This window comes from Oncorhynchus mykiss, chromosome 6, assembly GCF_057628025.1.
Source record: "Oncorhynchus mykiss isolate SJ-2025 chromosome 6, ASM5762802v1, whole genome shotgun sequence".
NCBI lineage: Eukaryota > Metazoa > Chordata > Actinopteri > Salmoniformes > Salmonidae > Oncorhynchus > Oncorhynchus mykiss.
The window spans coordinates 22,934,986-22,956,256 of NC_143027.1; the positions used below are offsets into that span (position 1 = coordinate 22,934,986).

Below are 21,271 nucleotides of genomic sequence, written 5' to 3' on the forward strand. Positions count from 1 at the left end.
CTTCACAGCAAGTGACACCTCAAAAGTCTGATCTGTGCTGTGTGTGCATGGTAGGGGAAGCAATTCAATCAAATATTTTGTCAAATGTCATTGATTTCTTTCTCAAAATGCACTTAATTTTACTGGCAACCATTTAGAAGAATTGCGGCTTTATTTCAAGGTCAATTCCTATTTCCATGACTTTGATACCTGATATGGCCATGGCCTTAGATGAGTCCATGTTTGAGACCCTCTGCAGAGCAGAGGCAGGGCGGCTGGCAGAGGAGCCCCTAAGATGATGCTCTGCTGTGGAGGGAAGGACAGTGGCAATATTAACAACCCCACAACCAGTCAAGAAACAAATATGACTTTCAAGCAAGAGGGATGTGGGGTCAAAAGCAACATTCCAGGCCTGGAACTGTCAAGCACCATGGAAGGAAGTTAATTTTCCATGCAAGAAAACAGCCGGGACATTAAACGAAACATTGGCGGCTGTGACCACTATAGTACGTTCACATTTATAGGCCTTTGAACATGAAGTTAGCAGGGCTTCATGTTTACTCACCCATGGTGCTTTGTTACACCTCCCTCACCATATTAAAGTCAACATGAAGCTCTGCACGCTCGCCTCCTCAGGGGCTAATTACACCAACCCCCCTGCTTGAGGCAAGGCACCAACACACTCGCTGAGATATAGCCACATAATATGAGGACTCACTGAGGTCTAATGTCCAAGATGAAATTGTATTATTTTCCTGTGACATTAAAACGCCTCTCTCATTTTGTTCAAGGGAGACCGAATGAGATCCAGACATGGAGCTTGGTTTGTGCTACTGACTCACCTGGCATGCTGATGTCTGTGTAGCTGGGCCTTTTGTCATTCAGAGAGGAGAGGGGTTTGGCTGCTGAGATGGACCCAGTTATGGACTGTCTCTGAAATAGACCAACAATCATTTGATTAAAACTCTCACATACAAAATGTCTTCATCCTCCCAACAGAAGTAGCCTACTGTTTGCCATTTCTGGAAAAAGGCCCAGCTTGAGGAGATCATTTTGACAGCAGCACTAGCAGCCAGCCACTGGCAATAATCCCGTGACTGCAGAGGAGGTAAAAAAAGAAAGATGCAACAACAAGACTGAAGACTTATGAAAGTTGTATATGAGGAAACAGAAAAACCCATCTCCCCCTGAACTCTGATCCTTTTATATGAGAACACCAGATTCTCTACTAGAATAATGCATGTAAAATATCGAAGGCTCAGATTTCCCCCCTCTTATCCACAGTATTACATGGCCTGACTGAATGTGTCCGTCTACTGTATAGCACCGCAAAGTTCATGACAAAGGTAGTAGTCCTTGAGCCATGAAGCTCATTATGTTCTCAAAAATGTGTGAGAGTTTAAAACATGAGAAAAATATTTTTATGGGGCAATTGAATGCACTGAGAAAGAATCTATGGATGATGTGGATGCACTGACAGTAAGTCACTCTGGATAAGATAATCCACAAAATTACCAAAATGTAAGTGAAGGGAAAGTGAGGTAATGGAATTAAAGTGATGGGACAATACTCTCAATCAAAAACTCAATGTCTGTTCCATCTCACGGTCTGTGTATGAGGCAAGCCCAGCTGTGACAAAGTGCCAGAAGAGGAAATGCCCCCTGTAGAGTATTGGAGGTCTATAAACACTGGGAATATAGAACAATTCTTGACCTGGTGGTCAGAGTAACTCTTTAACTACTACACCGCTCCCCATCCTACACTGCTCTGGTGGGTTCTAAAAACACTCCATTTGATCTAGACCTTGGTAAGTAGTTCTGTGTGAATGACTGGTCTAGTGTAAGCCAGGGATTCTGTGTGTGTGTTTGACCAGATGCCTACATTTAGAGCTCGCCACGCAAATAAAACACACTGAAATGGGTCAGTGGGTCAAATGTTCTAGGTGATATACCTGCATGGGTGTGATGGCGGCAGCAGGAGGGGTCTTCATGGGGCTGGGGCTCAGGGGAGTGCGTGGTAATGTGACAGCAGGGGCAGAGGTCGGGGGGACTAGGCCTGTTGTGAACAGAAGAAGACACAAATCAGTCACATCAGGTAGAAATCCCACAGTAATAGAACTACACTGTATAAGGAAGGAGCAGTGATGCTTGGTAGGCTCATTACTAGGAATGTACAGGTCAAATTAGAAGTCAGAAAAGGGGTCCATATCTTACACTCGCAGGTTGGGGTACCTTGTGAGGAGGCATTGTCGAAGCTCTTGATGAGGGTTTTGACGGTGGGAGAGGGCTCTGAGGAGGTAGAGGAGCGACGGCTCAGGCCCATACCCTGCCTCAGTGCAGCCAGATCCCTCTCCACTGCATTCATGTAGTTATACACCCTGCCCCTCTCCTCATCCTGCCTGAGGAGACAAACAAAAACACACACATACAGACCAAGGGCACATCAGGTGTCAGATCACCCATTTCATGTGTATGAAAATACAGACCAGCACATCCAGCTTGATCAATGTGACTATCACTGTTAAACCCAAACCTGCAGATACATCTCCCTTAATGGCCTCCAACTGCTCTTAAACGCAAGTAAAACTAAATGCATGCTATTCAACCGATCACTGCCCGCACCTGCCCGCCCGTCCAGCATCACTACTCTGGATGACTCGGACTTAGAATATGTGGACAACTACAAATACCTACAGTGCCTTGCGAAAGTATTCGGCCCCCTTGAACTTTGCGAACTTTTGCCACATTTCAGGCTTCAAACATAAAGATATAAAACTGTATTTTTTTGTGAAGAATCAACAACAAGTGGGACACAATCATGAAGTGGAACGACATTTATTGGATATTTCAAACTTTTTTAACAAATCAAAAACTGAAAAATTGGGCGTGCAAAATTATTCAGCCCCCTTATGTTTGAAGCCTGAAAATGTGGCAAAAGCTCGCAAAGTTCAAGGGGGCCGAATACTTTCGCAAGGCACTGTAGGTGTCTGGTTAGACTCACATTAAGCATCTCCAATTCAAAATTAAATCTAGAATCGGCTTCCTATTTCACAACAAAGCATCCTTCACTCATGCATGCCGATCCTCGACTTCGGTGATGTAATCTATAAAATAGCCTAGAACACTATTCAACAAACTGGATGCAGTCTATCACAGTGCCATCCGTTTTGTCACCAAAGCCCCATATACTACCCACCATTGCCACCTGTACACTCACGTTGGTTGGCCCTCGCTTCATACTCGTCGCCAAACCCACTGGCTACAGGTTATCTACAAGTCTCTGCTAGGTAAAGCCCCACCTTATCTCTGCTCACCATAACAGCACCCACTCAGAGCACGTGCTCCAGCAGGTATATCTCACTGGTCACCCCCAAAGCCAATTCCTCCTTTGGTCACCTCACCTTCCAGTTCTCTGCTGCCAATGACTGGAACAAACTGCAAAAATCTCTTAAGCTGGAGACACATATCTCCCTCACTAGCTTTAAGCACCAGCTGTCAGAGCAGCTCACAGATCACTGCACCTGTACATTGCCCATCTGTAAACAGCCCATCTATCTACCTACCTCATCCCCATACTATATACAGTGCCTTGTGAAAGTATTCGGCCCCCTTGAACTTTGCGATGTTTTGCCACATTTCAGGCTTCAAACATAAAGATATAAAACTGTATTTTTTTGTGAAGAATCAACAACAAGTGGGACACAATCATGAAGTGGAACGACATTTATTGGATATTTCAAACTTTAACAAATCAAAACCGGAAAAATTGGGCGTGCAAAATTATTCAGCCCCCTTAAGTTAATACTTTGTAGCGCCACCCTTTGCTGCGATTACAGCTGTAAGTCGCTTGGGGTATGTCTCTATCAGTTTTGCACATCGAGAGACTGACATTTTTTCCCATTCCTCCTTGCAAAACAGCTCGAGCTCAGTGAGGTTGGATGGAGAGCATTTGTGAACAGCAGTTTTCAGTTCTTTCCACAGATTCTCGATTGGATTCAGGTCTGGACTTTGACTTGGCCATTCTAACACCTGGATATGTTTATTTTTGAACCATTCCATTGTAGATTTTGCTTTATGTTTTGGATCATTGTCTTGTTGGAAGACAAATCTCCGTCCCAGTCTCAGGTCTTTTGCAGACTCCATCGGGTTTTCTTCCAGAATGGTCCTGTATTTGGCTCCATCCATCTTCCCATCAATTTTAACCATCTTCCCTGTCCCTGCTGAATAAAAGCAGGCCCAAACCATGATGCTGCCACCACCATGTTTGACAGTGGGGATGGTGTGTTCAGCTGTGTTGCTTTTACCCCAAACATAACGTTTTGCATTGTTGCCAAAAAGTTCAATTTTGGTTTCATCTGACCAGAGCACCTTCTTCCACATGTTTGATGTGTCTCCCAGGTGGCTTGTGGCAAACTTTAAACGACACTTTTTATGGATATCTTTAAGAAATGGCTTTCTTCTTGCCACTCTTCCATAAAGGCCAGATTTATGCAATATACGACTGATTGTTGTCCTATGGACAGAGTCTCCCACCTCAGCTGTAGATCTCTGCAGTTCATCCAGAGTGATCATGGGCCTCTTGGCTGCATCTCTGATCAGTCTTCTCCTTGTATGAGCTGAAAGTTTAGAGGGACGGCCAGGTCTTGGTAGATTTGCAGTGGTCTGATACTCCTTCCATTTCAATATTATCGCTTGCACAGTGCTCCTTGGGATGTTTAAAGCTTGGGAAATATTTTTGTATCCAAATCCGGCTTTAAACTTCTTCACAACAATATCTCGGACCTGCCTGGTGTGTTCCTTGTTCTTCATGATGCTCTCTGCGCTTTTAACGGACCTCTGAGACTATCACAGTGCAGGTGCATTTATACGGAGACTTGATTCCACACAGGTGGATTGTATTTATCATCATTAGTCATTTAGGTCAACATTGGATCATTCAGAGATCCTCACTGAACTTCTGGAGAGAGTTTGCTGCACTGAAAGTAAAGGGGCTGAATAATTTTGCACGCCCAATTTTTCAGTTTTTGATTTGTTAAAAAAGTTTGAAATATGCAATAAATGTCGTTCCACTTCATGATTGTGTCCCACTTGTTGTTGATTCTTCACAAAAAAATACAGTTTTATATCTTTATGTTTGAAGCCTGAAATGTGGCAAAAGGTCGCAAAGTTCAAGGGGGCCGAATACTTTCGCAAGGCACTGTAGCTCCTTTGCACCCCAGTATCTCTACTTGCACATTCATCTTCTGCACATCTACCATTCCAGTGTTTATTGCTATATTGTAATTACTTCACCGCCATGGCCTATTTATTGCCTTAACTCCCATATCTTACCTCATTTGCACTCACTGTATATAGACTTTTTGTTTTCTTTGTTCTACTGTATTATTGACTGTATGTTTGTTTATTCCACGTGTAACTCTGTTGTTGAATTGTGTCGAATTGCTTTGCTTTATCTTGGCCAGGTCGCAGTTGCAACTAGCCTACCTGGTTAAATTTTTTTTTTTTTTTTAAATGATCACAATACAGCTGGCGTCGGCTGACGAGACACTTGGAATCAAGCACAGCGTGTTCCTCAGTGTCTCTTACTTGCGGTTCTTGACTTCCTCCAGCTCCTTGCCCAGCTTCTCGTTCTTCTCCTGGGCCTCGCGGAGACGGTGACGCATATCCCCAATCTCCTCCTGTGCTTCCGACTTGATGTCATTAGCGATAACCACGGCCGTCTGCAGATCAGCCTGGAACTGACGCCACTCTGCCGACTCTTCCTGAACACACACAGCGAAACAAAACAAACAAGCGCATCATGAGATACGGCCCTCAATACTGAGGCTGAATTTTTTGGGGGGAACCAAACGTCATTATATTGCTTTCTAGTGAATTCCAGTTGTAATGAACATGGCCCAAACCATAGTGCTGTTGTGCTTGACCGTGTCAGTGAACCCTGGTCCTCAGATGGCCCTGTCCACTCACCCTCAGCCTCCGGTGGAGGATCTTAATCTCCCGCTCCATGTCATGCTTCTGGTCCTGCAGTTTTTTCACAGAGTCTGAGGGAGGAAGCAGATACATGGCTGAGTTCATGTGAACAGGCCACAGGATATATTCACACGCAGCACAGGAAGATACGTGTGCCTTTTATTAGCCTGAGTGACTTATAACCACACAAATAAACAAAGGTGCAAGTACAGAAATCTCTTATTCTAACAGAGGACTATTCACACTTTCCTCAGGCTGCAAGAAGCCTGACAGCCACCATGTGGGCAAAAGTGGAAAATGCATTGTGTGGCTCCAGTGATATGTGATATGATGACGTGGTTCTATGATGCTGTGCCATGTTTCCCCCCCTGGCCTGAGCCCACTCACTCTCCAGGTCTGTGATGACGAGGTTGTCGTGGAGTTTGACTGCTCGGTGCTGCTCCACCTCATCCTCCAGCTCAAATATGGTCTCCTTCATGTCCCCGATCTCAGTCTCCTTCTCCAGCAGCTCACCGCGCTGTTTCTCCAGCCCACGCTTCTGCTCAGCCATCTGCTTCTGTACCTGTTCCTGGAAGTCCTGGTACTCCCCATCCAGCTGCACACACCACCCAGGACAGAAGAAATCAATCCTCTCATTCATTAACTAATGGCCCAAATGAATACTCATTCTCCCCCCCCCCCCCAGTAGTGAGGGAATACAGTGGTTCGTCCTTTAAAAGTTGCGGCGCAGCTTGTATGGTGCTGCAGAATTCTATGGCACGTTATTTAAGTGTGAACCACTGGTGCCATTAATGCAAGTTAGTGCTAGTTTGACCACCAGCGGGCATCTTTGAGAAGCATTTGATAGCCTTCAATAGTGGCTGTATTAGAGAATTGAAAACCTTTTTTGTAAGAAAATAGTATATGGGACTGATTAAGAAATCTTGCTTAATTCATTTAATAAAAATGGTGTTTCTATTCCAAGAAAAACCCTCTGAATTTCCATTAGGATGGAACGGAAAAAATGGTGCTGTACAACGTGACGGTCGGGAGTAGGCTACAGTACTGGGCTATTTAGCTAAAGAATCCCCGTGTCATGCGGGCACGTGGGAGACCGGGGTTCAATTCCCCGATGGGGAGGAAGGAGTCGGCTGTCCTTGTAAATAAGAATTTGTTCTTAACTGGACTTGCCTAGTTAAATAAAGGTTACACTAAGAGCATAACATCTCTACACCCTAATTGAATAATTGTCGTCTAACCAATACCCAAACAGAAATTCAGTCAAAATAAAAATCTAATTGATTTAGACCAGTCCCCACGCTCGTCTCAGAGCAGTGATAAAATAGTTGAAGGCTTTTTCTTCTAACTCCAATATGCTCTTTAAATAAATAAGACTTACACCGCTTTTAACAGCACATTACTCAACACTAGTGAGACTCATGTCGCCTACGGTAGGCCTACAGTATATTGAAAAATATGAAGTGACTCTCCGCCAATAATTACATAGAGGATATTTCTGTAATTCACCAATATTTATTCCCCTAGTAATTTGTTATGGATCCATAACTAAATAAACATCGGCATTTTGAAAGAGTATTTTTATCATTATTTTATTAACGAAAGCATAAAGATGCCATTATTAGTAACATTGTTTTACTTTTAACGTGCAGACTGGCACTAAGCACCCCCCCTCCCCATGGGCTAGGTCTTCTGTGTGTGGCTCTGCGGCCCATCCCGTGCCCCCTGCCCTCATGCCTTTAACCTTGCACCCTTTCAATGGATACAGCTGGAGAACTGCAAGGCAATCCCATTATGCGCCAATCAGGAGCTATGACCAATATATATTGTCCTGCTAATAACAGGGTTAATAATGTGTTGAATATCCAAGGGGCTTTCATATAATTCTAAATTAATAATAAATCACTTTGTTTAAGCCAATAACAATATTTTGGAGACAAATTTGTTTTCAAATAAAGTAAAATGAGCGAGAAAAGGGCCATTCTTGAACACGGGGTGCGATATTTACTAAATTGTTATTTAGAATGGATTTATTTCTATTGAGTCATTCTGATGGCAGAGTCAGGATTTGACAAAAATAGCATGAATTCAAAGACCCATCCTGCCTGGTGTCAATGTTATAGGCTGGTGGCGGTGGTCTACCGCCATCTGATCTGCAGCAACTATGCGATGCCATCACATCAGCATAGACCAACATTCCTGTGGATCTTTTCCAACTTGTAGAATCCATGCCCCAAATAATTCAGGCTGTTCTGGAGGAAAAGGTGGGTCTGTCCCAGTACTAGATGTGTGTACCTAATAAACTGACCAGTGAGTGCATAGAGCAGACAGATGCATTTCTATAAAAGCTTTAAAGTAACTGTCCAGTGAAAATGTAACTTTTAAAAGTTCATATTCTGTTAACTCATACCCAAATAATGTTGTTGACTCATCCTATAAGCATAAATTAAAGAAAACAAATACTTAAACCCCACCTAAAAAATGCTTTCTATTTCCTCATAATGTGATGTCATGTTGGCTCATTTGCTGAGCTGGCCAATCAGCTGTTTACTTGTCATGAATATTCTTAATGACCGGTATACGGCCACACCATTCTGATGTTGGGTACGACCCATACCATTCAAACACAGAAAAGCTGATTTTTAACATACTTAATTTAAAAAATTGGAAGGAAAACTATTTCACTCATAATGAATTAAAAACACTGGACAGTTACTTTAAGGTGGTATAGAGGAAAGTGGACTTTTATGAACTTTTCACAAGTTGGATACAGGAGACAGAAGCAACCATCAAAAGAGTTGGATGAAGGAAAGTGTACTACCTCTGTAGGATAGTGTGTGCGTGGACTCACCTTATTGAGGGTGTCCTGCAGCCTGGTGACATCACTGCAGGCGTGGCCCAGGTCCTCCTGCAGTTTGGCAGCCCTGCCCTCTGCCTCCTCCTTGTCCAGCCGAACACCCTCCAGCAGCTGGCAGATGTCACTCTTGTCTCCAGAGTTGTGGATGGAGTAGAGCTCAGCCACCTTCTGCCTCTCCTGGTCCAGCTGGGCCCTGCAGCGGCTCAGCTCTACCTGGTCACTGCTCACCGCCGCCTTGTACTCCTCCAGCGCTGCCACCATGGCCCCCCGGTCCTGCCTCTCTGACTCCATGATGCGCTCCATGTGGTGGTTTCTCTCCTTCAGAGCGCCGATCAACTCCTGGGCCTCGGCGTTGTCCTGCTCAGCCATCTTCAGTGTGTTGCTGAGGTGCTGCTGCACCCCCAGTAGCTGCTCCCTGTCGAAGCGGGCGTTGTCGGCCAGGTCCACGTAGCGCTGCTCCAGCTCCATGTAGCGGCCGCTCTTGATGTCCTCCTCCAGGACGTAGGACACGTGGTGATCGTCCAGCAGAGAGCGGAAGTACTCAATCTGCCGGCCGTAGTGCTCCAGCTTGTCGCTCTGCTGACACAGAGAGTCCATGAGGATTACCTTCTCTTCCCCTAGCCTTTCGTTCTCTCCATTCAGCTCCTGGGTGATCTGCTGCAGGTCAGCCAGCTCCTGTAGTGTGGCCTGCAGCTCCTCGGCCGTGCTGTGCTGGTTCTCCTCCATTTGGTGGATTCGCTCTGTCAGGCAGGCCAAAGACACCTCGCTGGCATTGCCGCTGCTGCCCCGGCACGAGCGTTCTCGGCTGGGCAGGCTCTCAGACTCGGAGGAGGAGGAGGCTCCGGAGGGGGCGTCCAGGGCGTCGTCGCTGGATGTGACACCCTGGTAGACCTCGCTGGACTCACTGTCCAAGTTGTCCAATGAACCACCGTGCTGTTGGTCCGTCAGCAGGTCCTCCAGGGAGCCCGGAGCAGAGCCCTCCACAGAGGACGTAAGGGTACCAGTGCACCTGCCATCGCTGTGTCTGCTGCTGGCAGCCAGGTCTGGGCTCAGGGAGGCGTAGTTAAAGAGCTTGTCAGAGCCATCCAGCCTCTGCTCCAGGGAGAAGCCAAGCGCATTGAGCCGGTCCTTCAGCATGCGGTTCTCCCTCTTCAACAGGTTCAGCTCCTCACGGATGGCATGGTTCTGCTCCTGCAGGAGGAGCAGCGTGGACTCCACGTCCGCTGCTGTGATGGCCGACACCTCCCTCTCCAGGGACTTCTCCTCCCCCCTTCCGCCTTCTCCCTCCTCTGGGGGCACCTCTTCCCGTCCCAGGCCCAGCTGAGCCCTCATATCTCTCAGCTCACTGCGTAGGTGCAGGATCTCCACGTCTTTGCTCTTGGCCAAACCCAGCAGGTCCTCCACCTTGGCCTCCAGGGCCACCTTGTCACTGATCTGGCTGTCTGATTTAGACTTGTTCATGCGGCCCTCTGACTCTGCTAGCTGCTGGCTGCGAGAGCGCTTTCCCTGGGCCACATCTCCCTGCCCTGCCCCTGATGACTGCTTCTTACTAGGCAATGTTCTGGATGTCCGCAGACGATCCCTTGATGAGTTGGGCTCCTTGGAGGTCGAGGACGTCACACGTTTGGCTGAGGAACCTTGTAAAGAGAGAGCAAGCATGAAATGCAGAGTAATAATAAATATGATGAAAATATACTAGAACATTAGAGGTTAGTCAACTAATATAAAGATATAAACAAATAATACCTGTGCTAGTCTTTGGTTTACTGTCTGGGTTACCATTGCTGTTCCCCGTGGAGGCAGTCCTCTTATTCTTGGTCACAGTGCGGTTCGTAGCTGGAGTTCCCCCTGCCATTGCTGCTAGCAGATCATCATTGCTTTTAACCTGGAGAACAATCACATGAGAAAGATCACTTTAATACCACTCCCACTGATCCAGCCAGCCACCAGAAGAATAACTTAGCAATGTTCGGTACCATGGTAAACATGTACAACTGGGTGTTAGCCATTGTATTTTTAAGCAATAAAGCATGGGGGCGTGGGGGGGGTGGCATATGGCCAAAATAAAACACAGCTAAGGGCTGTTCTTAGGCACGACGCAACGTAATTAGAGCAGTAACAAGAAATGTTTTGTCATACCCATGCTATACGGTCTGATATACCATGGCTAATTAGCATTCAGAGCTCGAACCATCCAGTTTCTAATACATAATATGGTAGAAGTGTACCTGGCTTAGTAACAAAAAGTGTAGTGAGATAATAGAAGTGTACCTTTGACAGTGGTGCTGTTGTGGTGGTCTTGGCTGCAGCCTTGCCGGTGGTTCCTGTAGCAGTGCCTTCAGTCTTCCCCCTCTCTCCACTCTGAGCCTTAGTCCCCACCGGCCTGCCTGTCTTCTTCATACTGGGCTCTCTGATGCCCATACATTTACACCTCAGTGTGGACACACAAAAGAGGTTTCCATAAAAAGGAAAACACCTTATCTCCACAAGTCTGGAAAACAAGGCTTTCTCCTCTGGAATTCATCTGGCTCAGTCTCAGGTTTCCTGTCAACTCCACTAGATGGCAGTCACTGGCTGGTTTGGGTCTAACTGGGGTTGTTCTGCGGTCAGAAGTTCTTACTGTCACAGATGAAGATTTAATACACAATCCATGTGTATTAGCTCACATCTCACCCAGGTGCATGGACAACTGGCCTTGCTGTCACGATGACCAAGGTAGGGAAAGTATTTGGGGCTTTATAACAGCAGAGCTTATAAAACAGTGTTAAAGGACAAATGAGGCAGTCTTTTTCATCCTGAAAAAAATAAAATCACCCCAAGCAGTAAGAAAAATAGGCTAGGTGTTGCGCACAAGAACATTTGACGTTTTGTCTTCAAGGAATGGTTGTGTAACATTGCAAGAGAATAGCCTAAAAATAAACAAAATCTGCTAAATGGGTGAACCAATTAGTGGGGTAATGGCTTTCCAAAAGGATCGGCAAGGCAATACAGTTCTTAGAGAAATGGACATAGTTTAAATTTAAATTATACTGCCGGAGACGAGGGTCTCAGTAAAACCTTTCTTCTGTATGCTCTCCCCTAAGATTCCTACAATCGAACCCAACCTGCTGCTTCTGGCTATACTATACCTCACTGCATAGCCTGTGACCATTAAACCAAAACAGTCTTTCTGGGTATCTTTGTGCCTGCTCTTAAGATGGGTGCAGATGGAAGTACCAACTCTCTGCCTGGAAAGTCTCATTGTTTAATCAATTAAGACGACAAAAAGTTAAGAGTAAATATTATACTTGCTTCATTTGAAAATATAAAATGACATAGGGAGCATTTCTGGTTAAAGACAATTATCTGTGCCTGTGACAAAGTGAACTTTTCCTAAACTCTTTTGTTTGGCGTATTAAGAAATTCCAACTTGAAGCCAAAACTCTTTCAATTCTCTTTCGTCTTTAGACTAACTGACATAATCCATCAAAAAGAGTTGCAAATAAAGAGAACACGCTGTCTGGTCCTTGTGCTGGAGTTATGAGATCTTTCCAGAGCTTCTCTAACAGTTCCCCGTTGTCCTCCCTCACCTCATTTATGGCAGAGCAGCAGAGGGCTTGTGCTCATGAGGAGTGGGCCTAAACTCTGCCTAATGTTTCTCAGCTGTGCGCAAGTGTGTGTGTGTGTGTGTGTGTGTGTGTGTGTGTGTGTGTGTGTGTGTGTGTTGCAACCCTGTGGTGGGGAGGTGCTTGTTTATTCAGACCCCCCATTGAAATATATCTAGTGTACACATTCCTGAACAGCCAGAGGGCAAAGAGACAGGCCAGACCGTGAATGTTGAAATAACTAAAGGGAAATACAATACAGTAACATAAACATTCCACTTATTGGCAGTATTAATGTAAAACTTAGCATTGGAATATTCCTTTACAGTTGCCCCTATAATGCAAAACAAAAACACAGAAATAGGGACATCTTGCAACAATGAGTGTTCTTACTGAAGCCTATACATTCCAGTCAGGTGTGGGTAGGCCTGTTCTCACCTCCATCTGACCTCTGTTTGGATTGTGCAATGCATATTGCCAGCTGCTGACATGGGCTCTCAACACACATACTGGGTAGGCTACAGTTGTCTGTAGCAGTTGTCTGTGGCTCAGATGTGAGTCAAACCAGATCACCCAAACACACAACCTGGACCTAGAGGGCTGCTCTTTTCTGTAACTATGAATGAATGGGACTGGGTGACAGAGACTGGGGAATAAACTGACCTTCAGTCTATGCTCACTCTTCATAGAGTAACATGATGGAATGTCTTCTGTAGACCATCAGGTTCAGGTGTGAAGTAATACTTCAAGGCCTTTCTTATAGTCAACATACACTGTGTATACTAACCTCTGATCTCACAGTCAAACATCTTCCAAAGCCAAAGAGCCAGTCCTAACAGATCCAACCAAGACATTTTTCCTTTTAAGATCACAAGGTCCAACCGAAATGTGACTTCCACTTTATCTCAACCCGTCCAAAAGATACACATACCTCTACAGGATAGGAGAGGTTGGAGGAGGGGGCTGCCACACTGGGCACCTGTTGAGCAGTTGTTTTGGGGGGTTAAGTGCCTTTCTCAAGGGCACAACAGCTGGCAATGGCATTTAGGATTTGATACCAGCAGCAACCCTCCAGTTGCCAGCTCACTTCAGACCAGAGATTTGACCTGGCAACCCTCTGGTGACCCCCTGAAAAGTGGTGCACCATTCCCAGGGGTACTCCAATACCGGGTAGATGCTGAACAAGGCAGTTAACCCACTGTTCCTAGGCCGTCATTGTAAATAAGAATTTGTTCTTAACTGACTTGCCCAGTTAAATAAAGGTTAAATAAGTGGAGCAACTCCCATTTCCCACTCCCTATTTGAAAACCCCATTTAATAAGTAATCCCCCAACGGGGGATGTATTAGATAAACTGATAAGAACAGATACTACACTTGATTAGGGTTGCAAAATTCTGGCAACCTTCAATAAATTCCCTGGTTTTCTAGAAATCCTGGTTGGAGGATTCCGCATTTTTCTGCTTATTCCCTCCTGGTTCCGGGATCCTCCAAATGGGATTTTGGGAAACCAGGGAATTTATTGAAAGTTCCTGAATTTTGCAACCCTACACTTGATCTTAGCCAAGTTAACCCTATCATGTACCTATTATGCTGGATTGGGAAACACTGTGCTATGCAGTGCAAACAGAAAACATGGCTAGGACCGTCTTGTATGGGAGGTTAGGGGATTTTGGTGAACAACTCACAAAGGAGGACACAATCACACATGCACAAACATATTCTGTTTAAAGGGGGAATTGGCTCTGGAAGCCAAAACAGCCAAATACTCCCTCTAAATCGATTCTCAATTATGGTCCAGTTCTAGAAACATAAATCCCTCTATTTTCATATCATGTCAAAATATTTTCACAAATCCAAAATACACCCTGACTGTTTTAACCCGCTTTAACACATTTGCAGCCAACAATATTTTTCAGTGACAACTTTGTGGCATCGTTCTTCCGTTTACAGGTGTTCGGAGACACAGATAGCTAATTAGCACAGATAGCCCACTCCGTCTTCCATCTGTTTTCTGTAAACAAGCGCTGTAACATGGAAATATGACCATGTGGGAACACTAACCCTATAAAAGGTGTGTATCAATTAAACTTTTTTTATTATTACTCGCCGATATGAAAGATAAGGTTTCAAAACCGTACCGCGAGCGATGGTGTGTATGCTCAGACCGAGCATTGCGGCTCTTAACAAAACTTACCCTACAGAAGCCTTCGTCCAATGACTTATATATAATGGAACTGAGTGTCATGACCAAGGGCTAGTGCTGAGGGAACCTCCAGCTTTAGGAATGTGCTTTGTTTGGCAGGGGTTTCCTTTCAAACTGCAAGAGGAACATTTCCAAGAACTGAAGATTTTTCACTTTGGGACATTTTTCCAAAAGGCAGGCTGCAGAGACAGTGTAGGCTAGGCCTAATACCTATTGCATAAGTCACATTCATTGGACAAGACATTGAAGAGCAGGTCATAAAAATATAGCTTAATGATGCACTACGCAGAAATTTCCCCACCTTTTCCTGGTTGGTGGGGCCTAAAATTCTAATAGTTCACTTAATTTCAGTTTGTGACAAAACAAGCTAGTGTAGAGAATCATTGTACCATCTAAAGCGCTGTGAAATATATTTTCCAGAACCAAAAATATTGTATTAACAGCTGGTGTACAAAACCAAAACTATACCGAACAACAATATAAAATGCAACAGCCACACTCAGGCTCTGTGTGTAGTTAATCCGACCCTCCCTGCCTAGTCAACGCCATTTTACCTGCTGTTGTTGTGCTAGCTGATTAGCTGTTGTTGTCTCACCTACTGTTTTAGCTAGCTCTCCCAATTCAACACCTGTGATTACTGTATGCCTCGCTGTATGTCTCTCTCAAATGTCAATATGCCTTGTATACTGTTGTTCAGGTTAGTCATCATTGTTTTAGTTTACAATGGAGCCCCTAGTTCCACTCTTCATACCCCTGATACCTCCTTTGTCCCACCTCCCACACATGCGGTGACCTCACCCATTACAACCAGCATGTCCAGAGATACAACCTCTCTCATCATCACCCAGTACCTGGGCTTACCTCCGCTGTACCCGCACCCCACCATACCCCTGTCTGCGCATTATGCCCTGAATATATTCTACCATGCCCAGAAATCTGCTCCTTTTATTCTCTGTCCCCAACGCTCTAGGCGACCAGCTTTGATAGCCTTTAGCCGCACCCTCATACTACTCCTCCTCTGTTCCGCCGGTTTTGTGGAGGTAAACCCAGGCCCTGCATGTCCCCAGGCACCCTCATTTGTTGACTACTGTGATCGAAAAAGCCTTGGTTTCATGCATGTCAACATCAGAAGCCTCCTCCCTAAGTTTGTTTTACTCACTGCTTTGGCACACTCTGCTAACCCTGATGTCCTTGCCGTGTCTGAATCCTGGGTCAGGAAGGCCACCAAAAATTCTGAGATTTCCATACCCAACTATAACATTTTCCGTCAAGATAGAACTGCCAAAGGGGGAGGAGTTGCAGTCTACTGCAGAGATAGCCTGCAAAGTAATGTCATACTTTCCAGGTCCATACCCAAACAGTTCGAACTACTAATTTTAAAAATTACTCTCTCCAGAAATAAGTCTCTCACTGTTGCCGCCTGCTACCGACCCCCCTCAGCTCCCAGCTGTGCCCTGGACACCATTTGTGAATTGATCGCCCCCCATCTAGCTTCAGAGTTTGTTCTGTTAGGTGACCTAAACTGGGATATGCTTAACACCCCGGCAGTCCTACAATCTAAGCTAGATGCCCTCAATCTCACACAAATCATCAAGGAACCCACCAGGTACAACCCTAAATCTGTAAACAAGGGCACCCTCATAGACGTCATCCTGACCAACTGGCCCTCCAAATACACCTCCGCTGTCTTCAACCAGGATCTCAGCGATCACTGCCTCATTGCCTGTATCCGCTATGGAGCCGCAGTCAAACGACCACCCCTCATCACTGTCAAACGCTCCCTAAAACACTTCTGTGAGCAGGCCTTTCTAATCGACCTGGCCCCGGTATCCTGGAAGGATATTGACCTCATCCCGTCAGTTGAGGATGCCTGGTCATTCTTTAAAAGTAACTTCCTCACCATTTAGATAAGCATGCTTCGTTCAAAGAAATGCAGAACTAAGAACAGATATAGCCCTTGGTTCACTCCAGACCTGACTGCCCTCGACCAGCACAAAAACATCCTGTGGCGGACTGCAATAGCATCGAATAGTCCCCGCGATATGCAACTGTTCAGGGACGTCAGGAACCAATACACGCAGTCAGTCAGGAAAGCTAAGGCCAGCTTCTTCAGGCAGAAATTTGCATCCTGTAGCTCCAACTCCAAAAAGTTCTGGGACACTGTGAAGTCCATGGAGAACAAGAGCACCTCCTCCCAGCTGCCCACTGCACTGAGGCTAGGTAACACGGTCACCACCGATAAATCCATGATTATCGAAAACTTCAACAAGCATTTCTCAACGGCTGGCCATGCCTTCCGCCTGGCTACTCCAACCTCGGCCAACAGCTCCGCCCCCCCCCCCCCCCCCCCCCCCCGCAGCTACTTGCCCAAGCCTCTCCAGGTTCTCCTTTACCCAAATACAGATAGCAGATGTTCTGAAAGAGCTGCAAAACCTGGACCCTCTATTTCTGAAACTATCCGCCGCCATTGTCGCAACCCCTATTACCAGCCTGTTCAACCTCTCTTTCATATCGTCTGAGATCCCCAAGGATTGGAAAGCTGCCGCAGTCATCCCCCTCTTCAAAGGGGGAGACACCCTGGACCCAAACTGTTACAGACCTATATCCATCCTAGCCTGCCTATCTAAGGTCTTCGAAAGCCAAGTCAACAAACAGGTCACTGACCATCTCGAATCCCACCGTACCTTCTCCGCTGTGCAATCTGTTTTCCGAGCCAGTCACGGGTGCACCTCAGCCACGCTCAAGGTACTAAACGATATCATAACCGCCATCGATAAAAGACAGTACTGTGCAGCCGTCTTCATCGACCTTGCCAAGGCTTTCGACTCTGTCAATCACCATATTCTTATCGGCAGACTCAGTAGCCTCGGTTTTTCTGATGACTGCCTTGCCTGGTTCACCAACTACTTTGCAGACAGAGTTCAGTGTGTCAAATCGGAGATGCTGTCCGGTCCTCTGGCAGTCTCTATGGGGGTGCCACAAGGTTCAATTCTCTGTATATATCAATGATGTTGCTCTTGCTGCGGGCGATTCCCTGATCCACCTCTACGCAGATGACACCATTCTATATACTTCCGACCCGTCCTTGGACACTGTGCTATCTAACCTCCAAACGAGCTTCAATGCCATACAACACTCCTTCCGTGGCCTCCAACTGCTCTTAAACGCTAGTAAAACCAAATGCATGCTTTTCAACCGTTCGCTGCCTGCACCCGCACGCCTGACTAGCATCACCACCCTGGATGGTTCCGACCTTGAATATGTGGACATCTATCTAAGTATCTAGGTGTCTGGCTAGACTGTAAACTCTCCTTCCAGACTCATATCAAACATCTCCAATCGAAAATCAAATCTAGAGTCGGCTTTCTATTCCGCAACAAAGCCTCCTTCACTCACGCCGCCAAACTTACCCTAGTAAAACTGACTATCCTACCGATCCTCGACTTCGGCGATGTCATCTACAAAATTGCTTCCAACACTCTACTCAGCAAACTGGATGCAGTTTATCACAGTGCCATCCGTTTTGTTACTAAAGCATCTTATACCACCCACCACTGCGACCTGTATGCTCTAGTCGGCTGGCCCTCGCTACATATTCGTCACCAGACCCACTGGCTCCAGGTCATCTACAAGTCCATGCTAGGTAAAGCTCCGCCTTATCTCAGTTCACTGGTCACGATGGCAACACCCACCCGTAGCAAGCGCTCCAGCAGGTGTATCTCACTGATCATCCCTAAAGCCAACACCTCATTTGGCCGCCTTTCATTCCAGTTCTCTGCTGCCTGTGACTGGAACGAATTGCAAAAATCGCTGAAGTTGGAGACTTATCTCCCTCACCAACTTCAAACATCTGCTATCTGAGCAGCTAACCGATCGCTGCAGCTGTACATAGTCCATTGGTAAATAGCCCACCCAATTTACCTACCTCATCCCCATACTGTTTTTATTTACTTACTTTTCTGTTCTTTTGCACACCAATATCTCTACCTGTACATGACCATCTGATCATTTATCACTCCAGTGTTAATCTGCAAAATTGTAATTATTCGCCTACCTCCTCATGCCTTTTGCACACAATGTATATAGACTCTTTTTTTCTACTGTGTTATTGACTTGTTAATTGTTTACTCCATGTGTAACTCTGTGTTGTCTGTTCACACTGCTATGCTTTATCTTGGCCAGGTCGCAGTTGCAAATGAGAACTTCTTCTCAACTAGCCTACCTGGTTAAATAAAGGTGAAATAAAAAATAAAATAAAAATGTAAAGTGTTGGTCCCATGTTTCATGAGCTGAAATAAAAGATCCCAGATATTTTCCATACGCACAAAAAGCTTATTTCTCAAATGTGGTGCACAAATTAGTTTCCGTCGCTATTAGTGTGCATTTCTCTTTTATCAAGATAATCCATCCACCTGACAGGTGTGGAATATCAAGAAGCTAATTAAACAGCATGATCATTACACAGGTGCAGCTTGTGCTGGGGACAACGAAAGGCCACTAAAATGTGCTGTTTTGTCACACAACACAATGCCACAAATGTCTCAAGTTGAGGGAGAGTGCAATTGGCATGCTAACTGCAGGAATGTCCACCAGAGCTGTTGGCAGAGAATTTAATGTTAATTTCTCTATCATAAGAAAAACGTTGTTTTAGAGACTTTGGCAGTACGCCCGACCGGCCTCACATCCGTAGACCACGTAACCACGGCAGCCCAGGAATTCCACATCCGTCTTCTTCAACTGCGGGATCGTCTGAGACCAGCCACCCGGACAGCTGATGAAACTAAGTATTTCTGTCTGTAATAAAACCCTTTTGTGGGGAGAAACTCTTTCAGATTGGTTGGACCTGGCTCCCAGATTGGCCCCTGCCCTCCCATTGGCACGCCCCTGCCCAGTCATGTGAAATCCATAGATTAGGGCCTAATTAAATCTATTTCAATTGACTGATTTCCTTATATAAACTATAACTCAGTAAAATCGTTGCGTTTATATTTTTGTTCAGTATAAAATATGCAAAAACTAAACTTTAACAGCTTTTTAGACTCACTTTCAATGAGAATTACAGATTTAACATTTATGCGAGTTTGGTCGGGTTGCCCAAAAAGTATTATTTCATTAAGTCAAATAAAGTTGTCAGTTAAAAGATCGACTCACAATGATTCTACTGTATGAGAACAGTGTGCGTTTTAACAAAAATAAGTATGGCCTTTAAATAAATCTCTAAATTGCATGCGGTAATGAGTGACATGCTTCAAGTTCAAGGAATCAAACATTTAATTACATGACAATTGGTTACTAATGTAATGACATTTGAAATAGAGCAGTTGATAGAATGTCACCCAACTTACCTTGCTTGTCAGCTATCAATCTAATAGCTTGCTGCCAACATTTTGTTACCTAGCCAAACGCTTGTTTTCCCAGTGCTTGTATATGACTAACTAGCAGACATAGTTATCATTCATTATACGACAAGGACTACATTACTTTTAGCTCTATTTTCTAATCACGTTAGCTAGCCATCGTTTTAGCACGCAAATCAATCAATACAGCCACTCATGAGTTGTCAGCTAACGTAGCTAACCATTTAAGTTAGCTAACGTTAGCTGCGTCAAACTATTCAGCTATAATACTAACTAATTAGCTAGACAAAAATACACCCACCTAGCTAGTTGAATATTCCAGGAGACGTGAACGCTGCAAGGTTTTCATTAGCTTAACAGCTATCTAGCTGGCTAAAAGTCATACCTTGTTCTTGGCTTTTTCCATTTGATCCTTGAAGATTAAAGATGACTTCCGGGGTGCGAGTACATCTGAAGAAAGCTTTGTAGCCCAGACAGATAGCTACTGGAGATTATCCCAATGTTTCCATTGCAGCTGCATTGGTCCATCTGACACGATGCTTTTCAGTTGTCAATGCAGCAACTAACAGCAGCCTGATGCTTGCTTAGTCAGTGCAATCCGGGATCCTTGGGACGTCCCTACCCCTACATTAAAACCCCTTCACAGAGCCTTGCCCTGGTCTGGAGAGCATCGTTCATAAATGCGTATTCTAGCCCTTCTATCTCCATCTTCTTCTTCTGTGTATTTTATATGGCTGTTGGCAACCAAACTATCTCCATCTAGAGCCCAACTCTAGTTGAGGGCAGGTTATACAGTATATATGAATGAGATGTATTTATTTTATTTCACTCTTATTTAACCAGGTAGGCTAGTTGAGAACAAGTTCTCATTTGCAACTGCGACCTGGCCAAGATAAAGCAAAGCAGTTCGACACATACAACAACACAGAGTTACACATGGTATGAACAAAACATACAATCAATAATAGGGTAGGAAAATCTATATACAGCATGTGCAAATGAGGTAGGATAAGAGACGTAAGGCAATAAATAGGCCATGGTGGCAAAGTAATTACAATATAACAATTACACACTGGAATGGTAGGATGTGCAGAGGATTAATGTGCAAGTTGAGATACTGGGGTGCAAGGTGCAAGATAAATAAGTAAATAAATACAGTATGGGCTATTTACAGATGAGCTATGTACAGGTGCAGTGATCTGTGAGCTGCTCTGACAGCTGGTGCTTAAAGCTAGTGAGGGAGGTAAGAGTCTCCAGCTTCAGAGATTTTTGCAGTTCATTCCAGTCATTGGCAGCAGAGAACTGGAAGGAGAGGCGACCAAAG

The 21,271-nt window shown here is 45.0% G+C and overlaps 1 protein-coding gene and 1 non-coding gene across 5 annotated transcripts in view; both read right to left on the bottom strand.

Moving 5' to 3' along the window:
• LOC110525523 (cytospin-A) overlaps nt 1–20,609 on the bottom strand; it is a 30,077-nt gene extending 9,468 nt beyond the window's left edge. The window contains exons 1-11 of one of the 4 annotated variants that reach the window (XM_090237265.1): nt 20,333–20,609; nt 11,074–11,233; nt 10,549–10,687; nt 8,797–10,439; nt 6,336–6,543; nt 5,946–6,019; nt 5,565–5,740; nt 2,211–2,377; nt 1,931–2,034; nt 822–912; nt 190–285 (exon numbers count right to left, since the gene is read on the bottom strand). In XM_090237265.1, coding sequence (XP_090093391.1) covers nt 190–285; nt 822–912; nt 1,931–2,034; nt 2,211–2,377; nt 5,565–5,740; nt 5,946–6,019; nt 6,336–6,543; nt 8,797–10,439; nt 10,549–10,687; nt 11,074–11,223 — 2,848 coding nt within the window. In that variant the 5' untranslated portion in view covers nt 11,224–11,233; nt 20,333–20,609. Of the gene's footprint in view, nt 1–189; nt 286–821; nt 913–1,930; nt 2,035–2,192; nt 2,378–5,564; nt 5,741–5,945; nt 6,020–6,335; nt 6,544–8,796; nt 10,440–10,548; nt 10,688–11,073; nt 15,427–20,332 lie in introns of those variants that run through there. The other 3 variants (XM_021605706.3, XM_021605707.3, XM_021605705.3) reach the window with 3 other exon arrangements.
• LOC118965095 (U2 spliceosomal RNA) lies at nt 13,609–13,800 on the bottom strand. Its single transcript, XR_005052429.2, has one exon. It is a non-coding gene; the product is annotated as a U2 spliceosomal RNA (small nuclear RNA).
• Nucleotides 20,610–21,271: the final 662 nt, after the last annotated feature.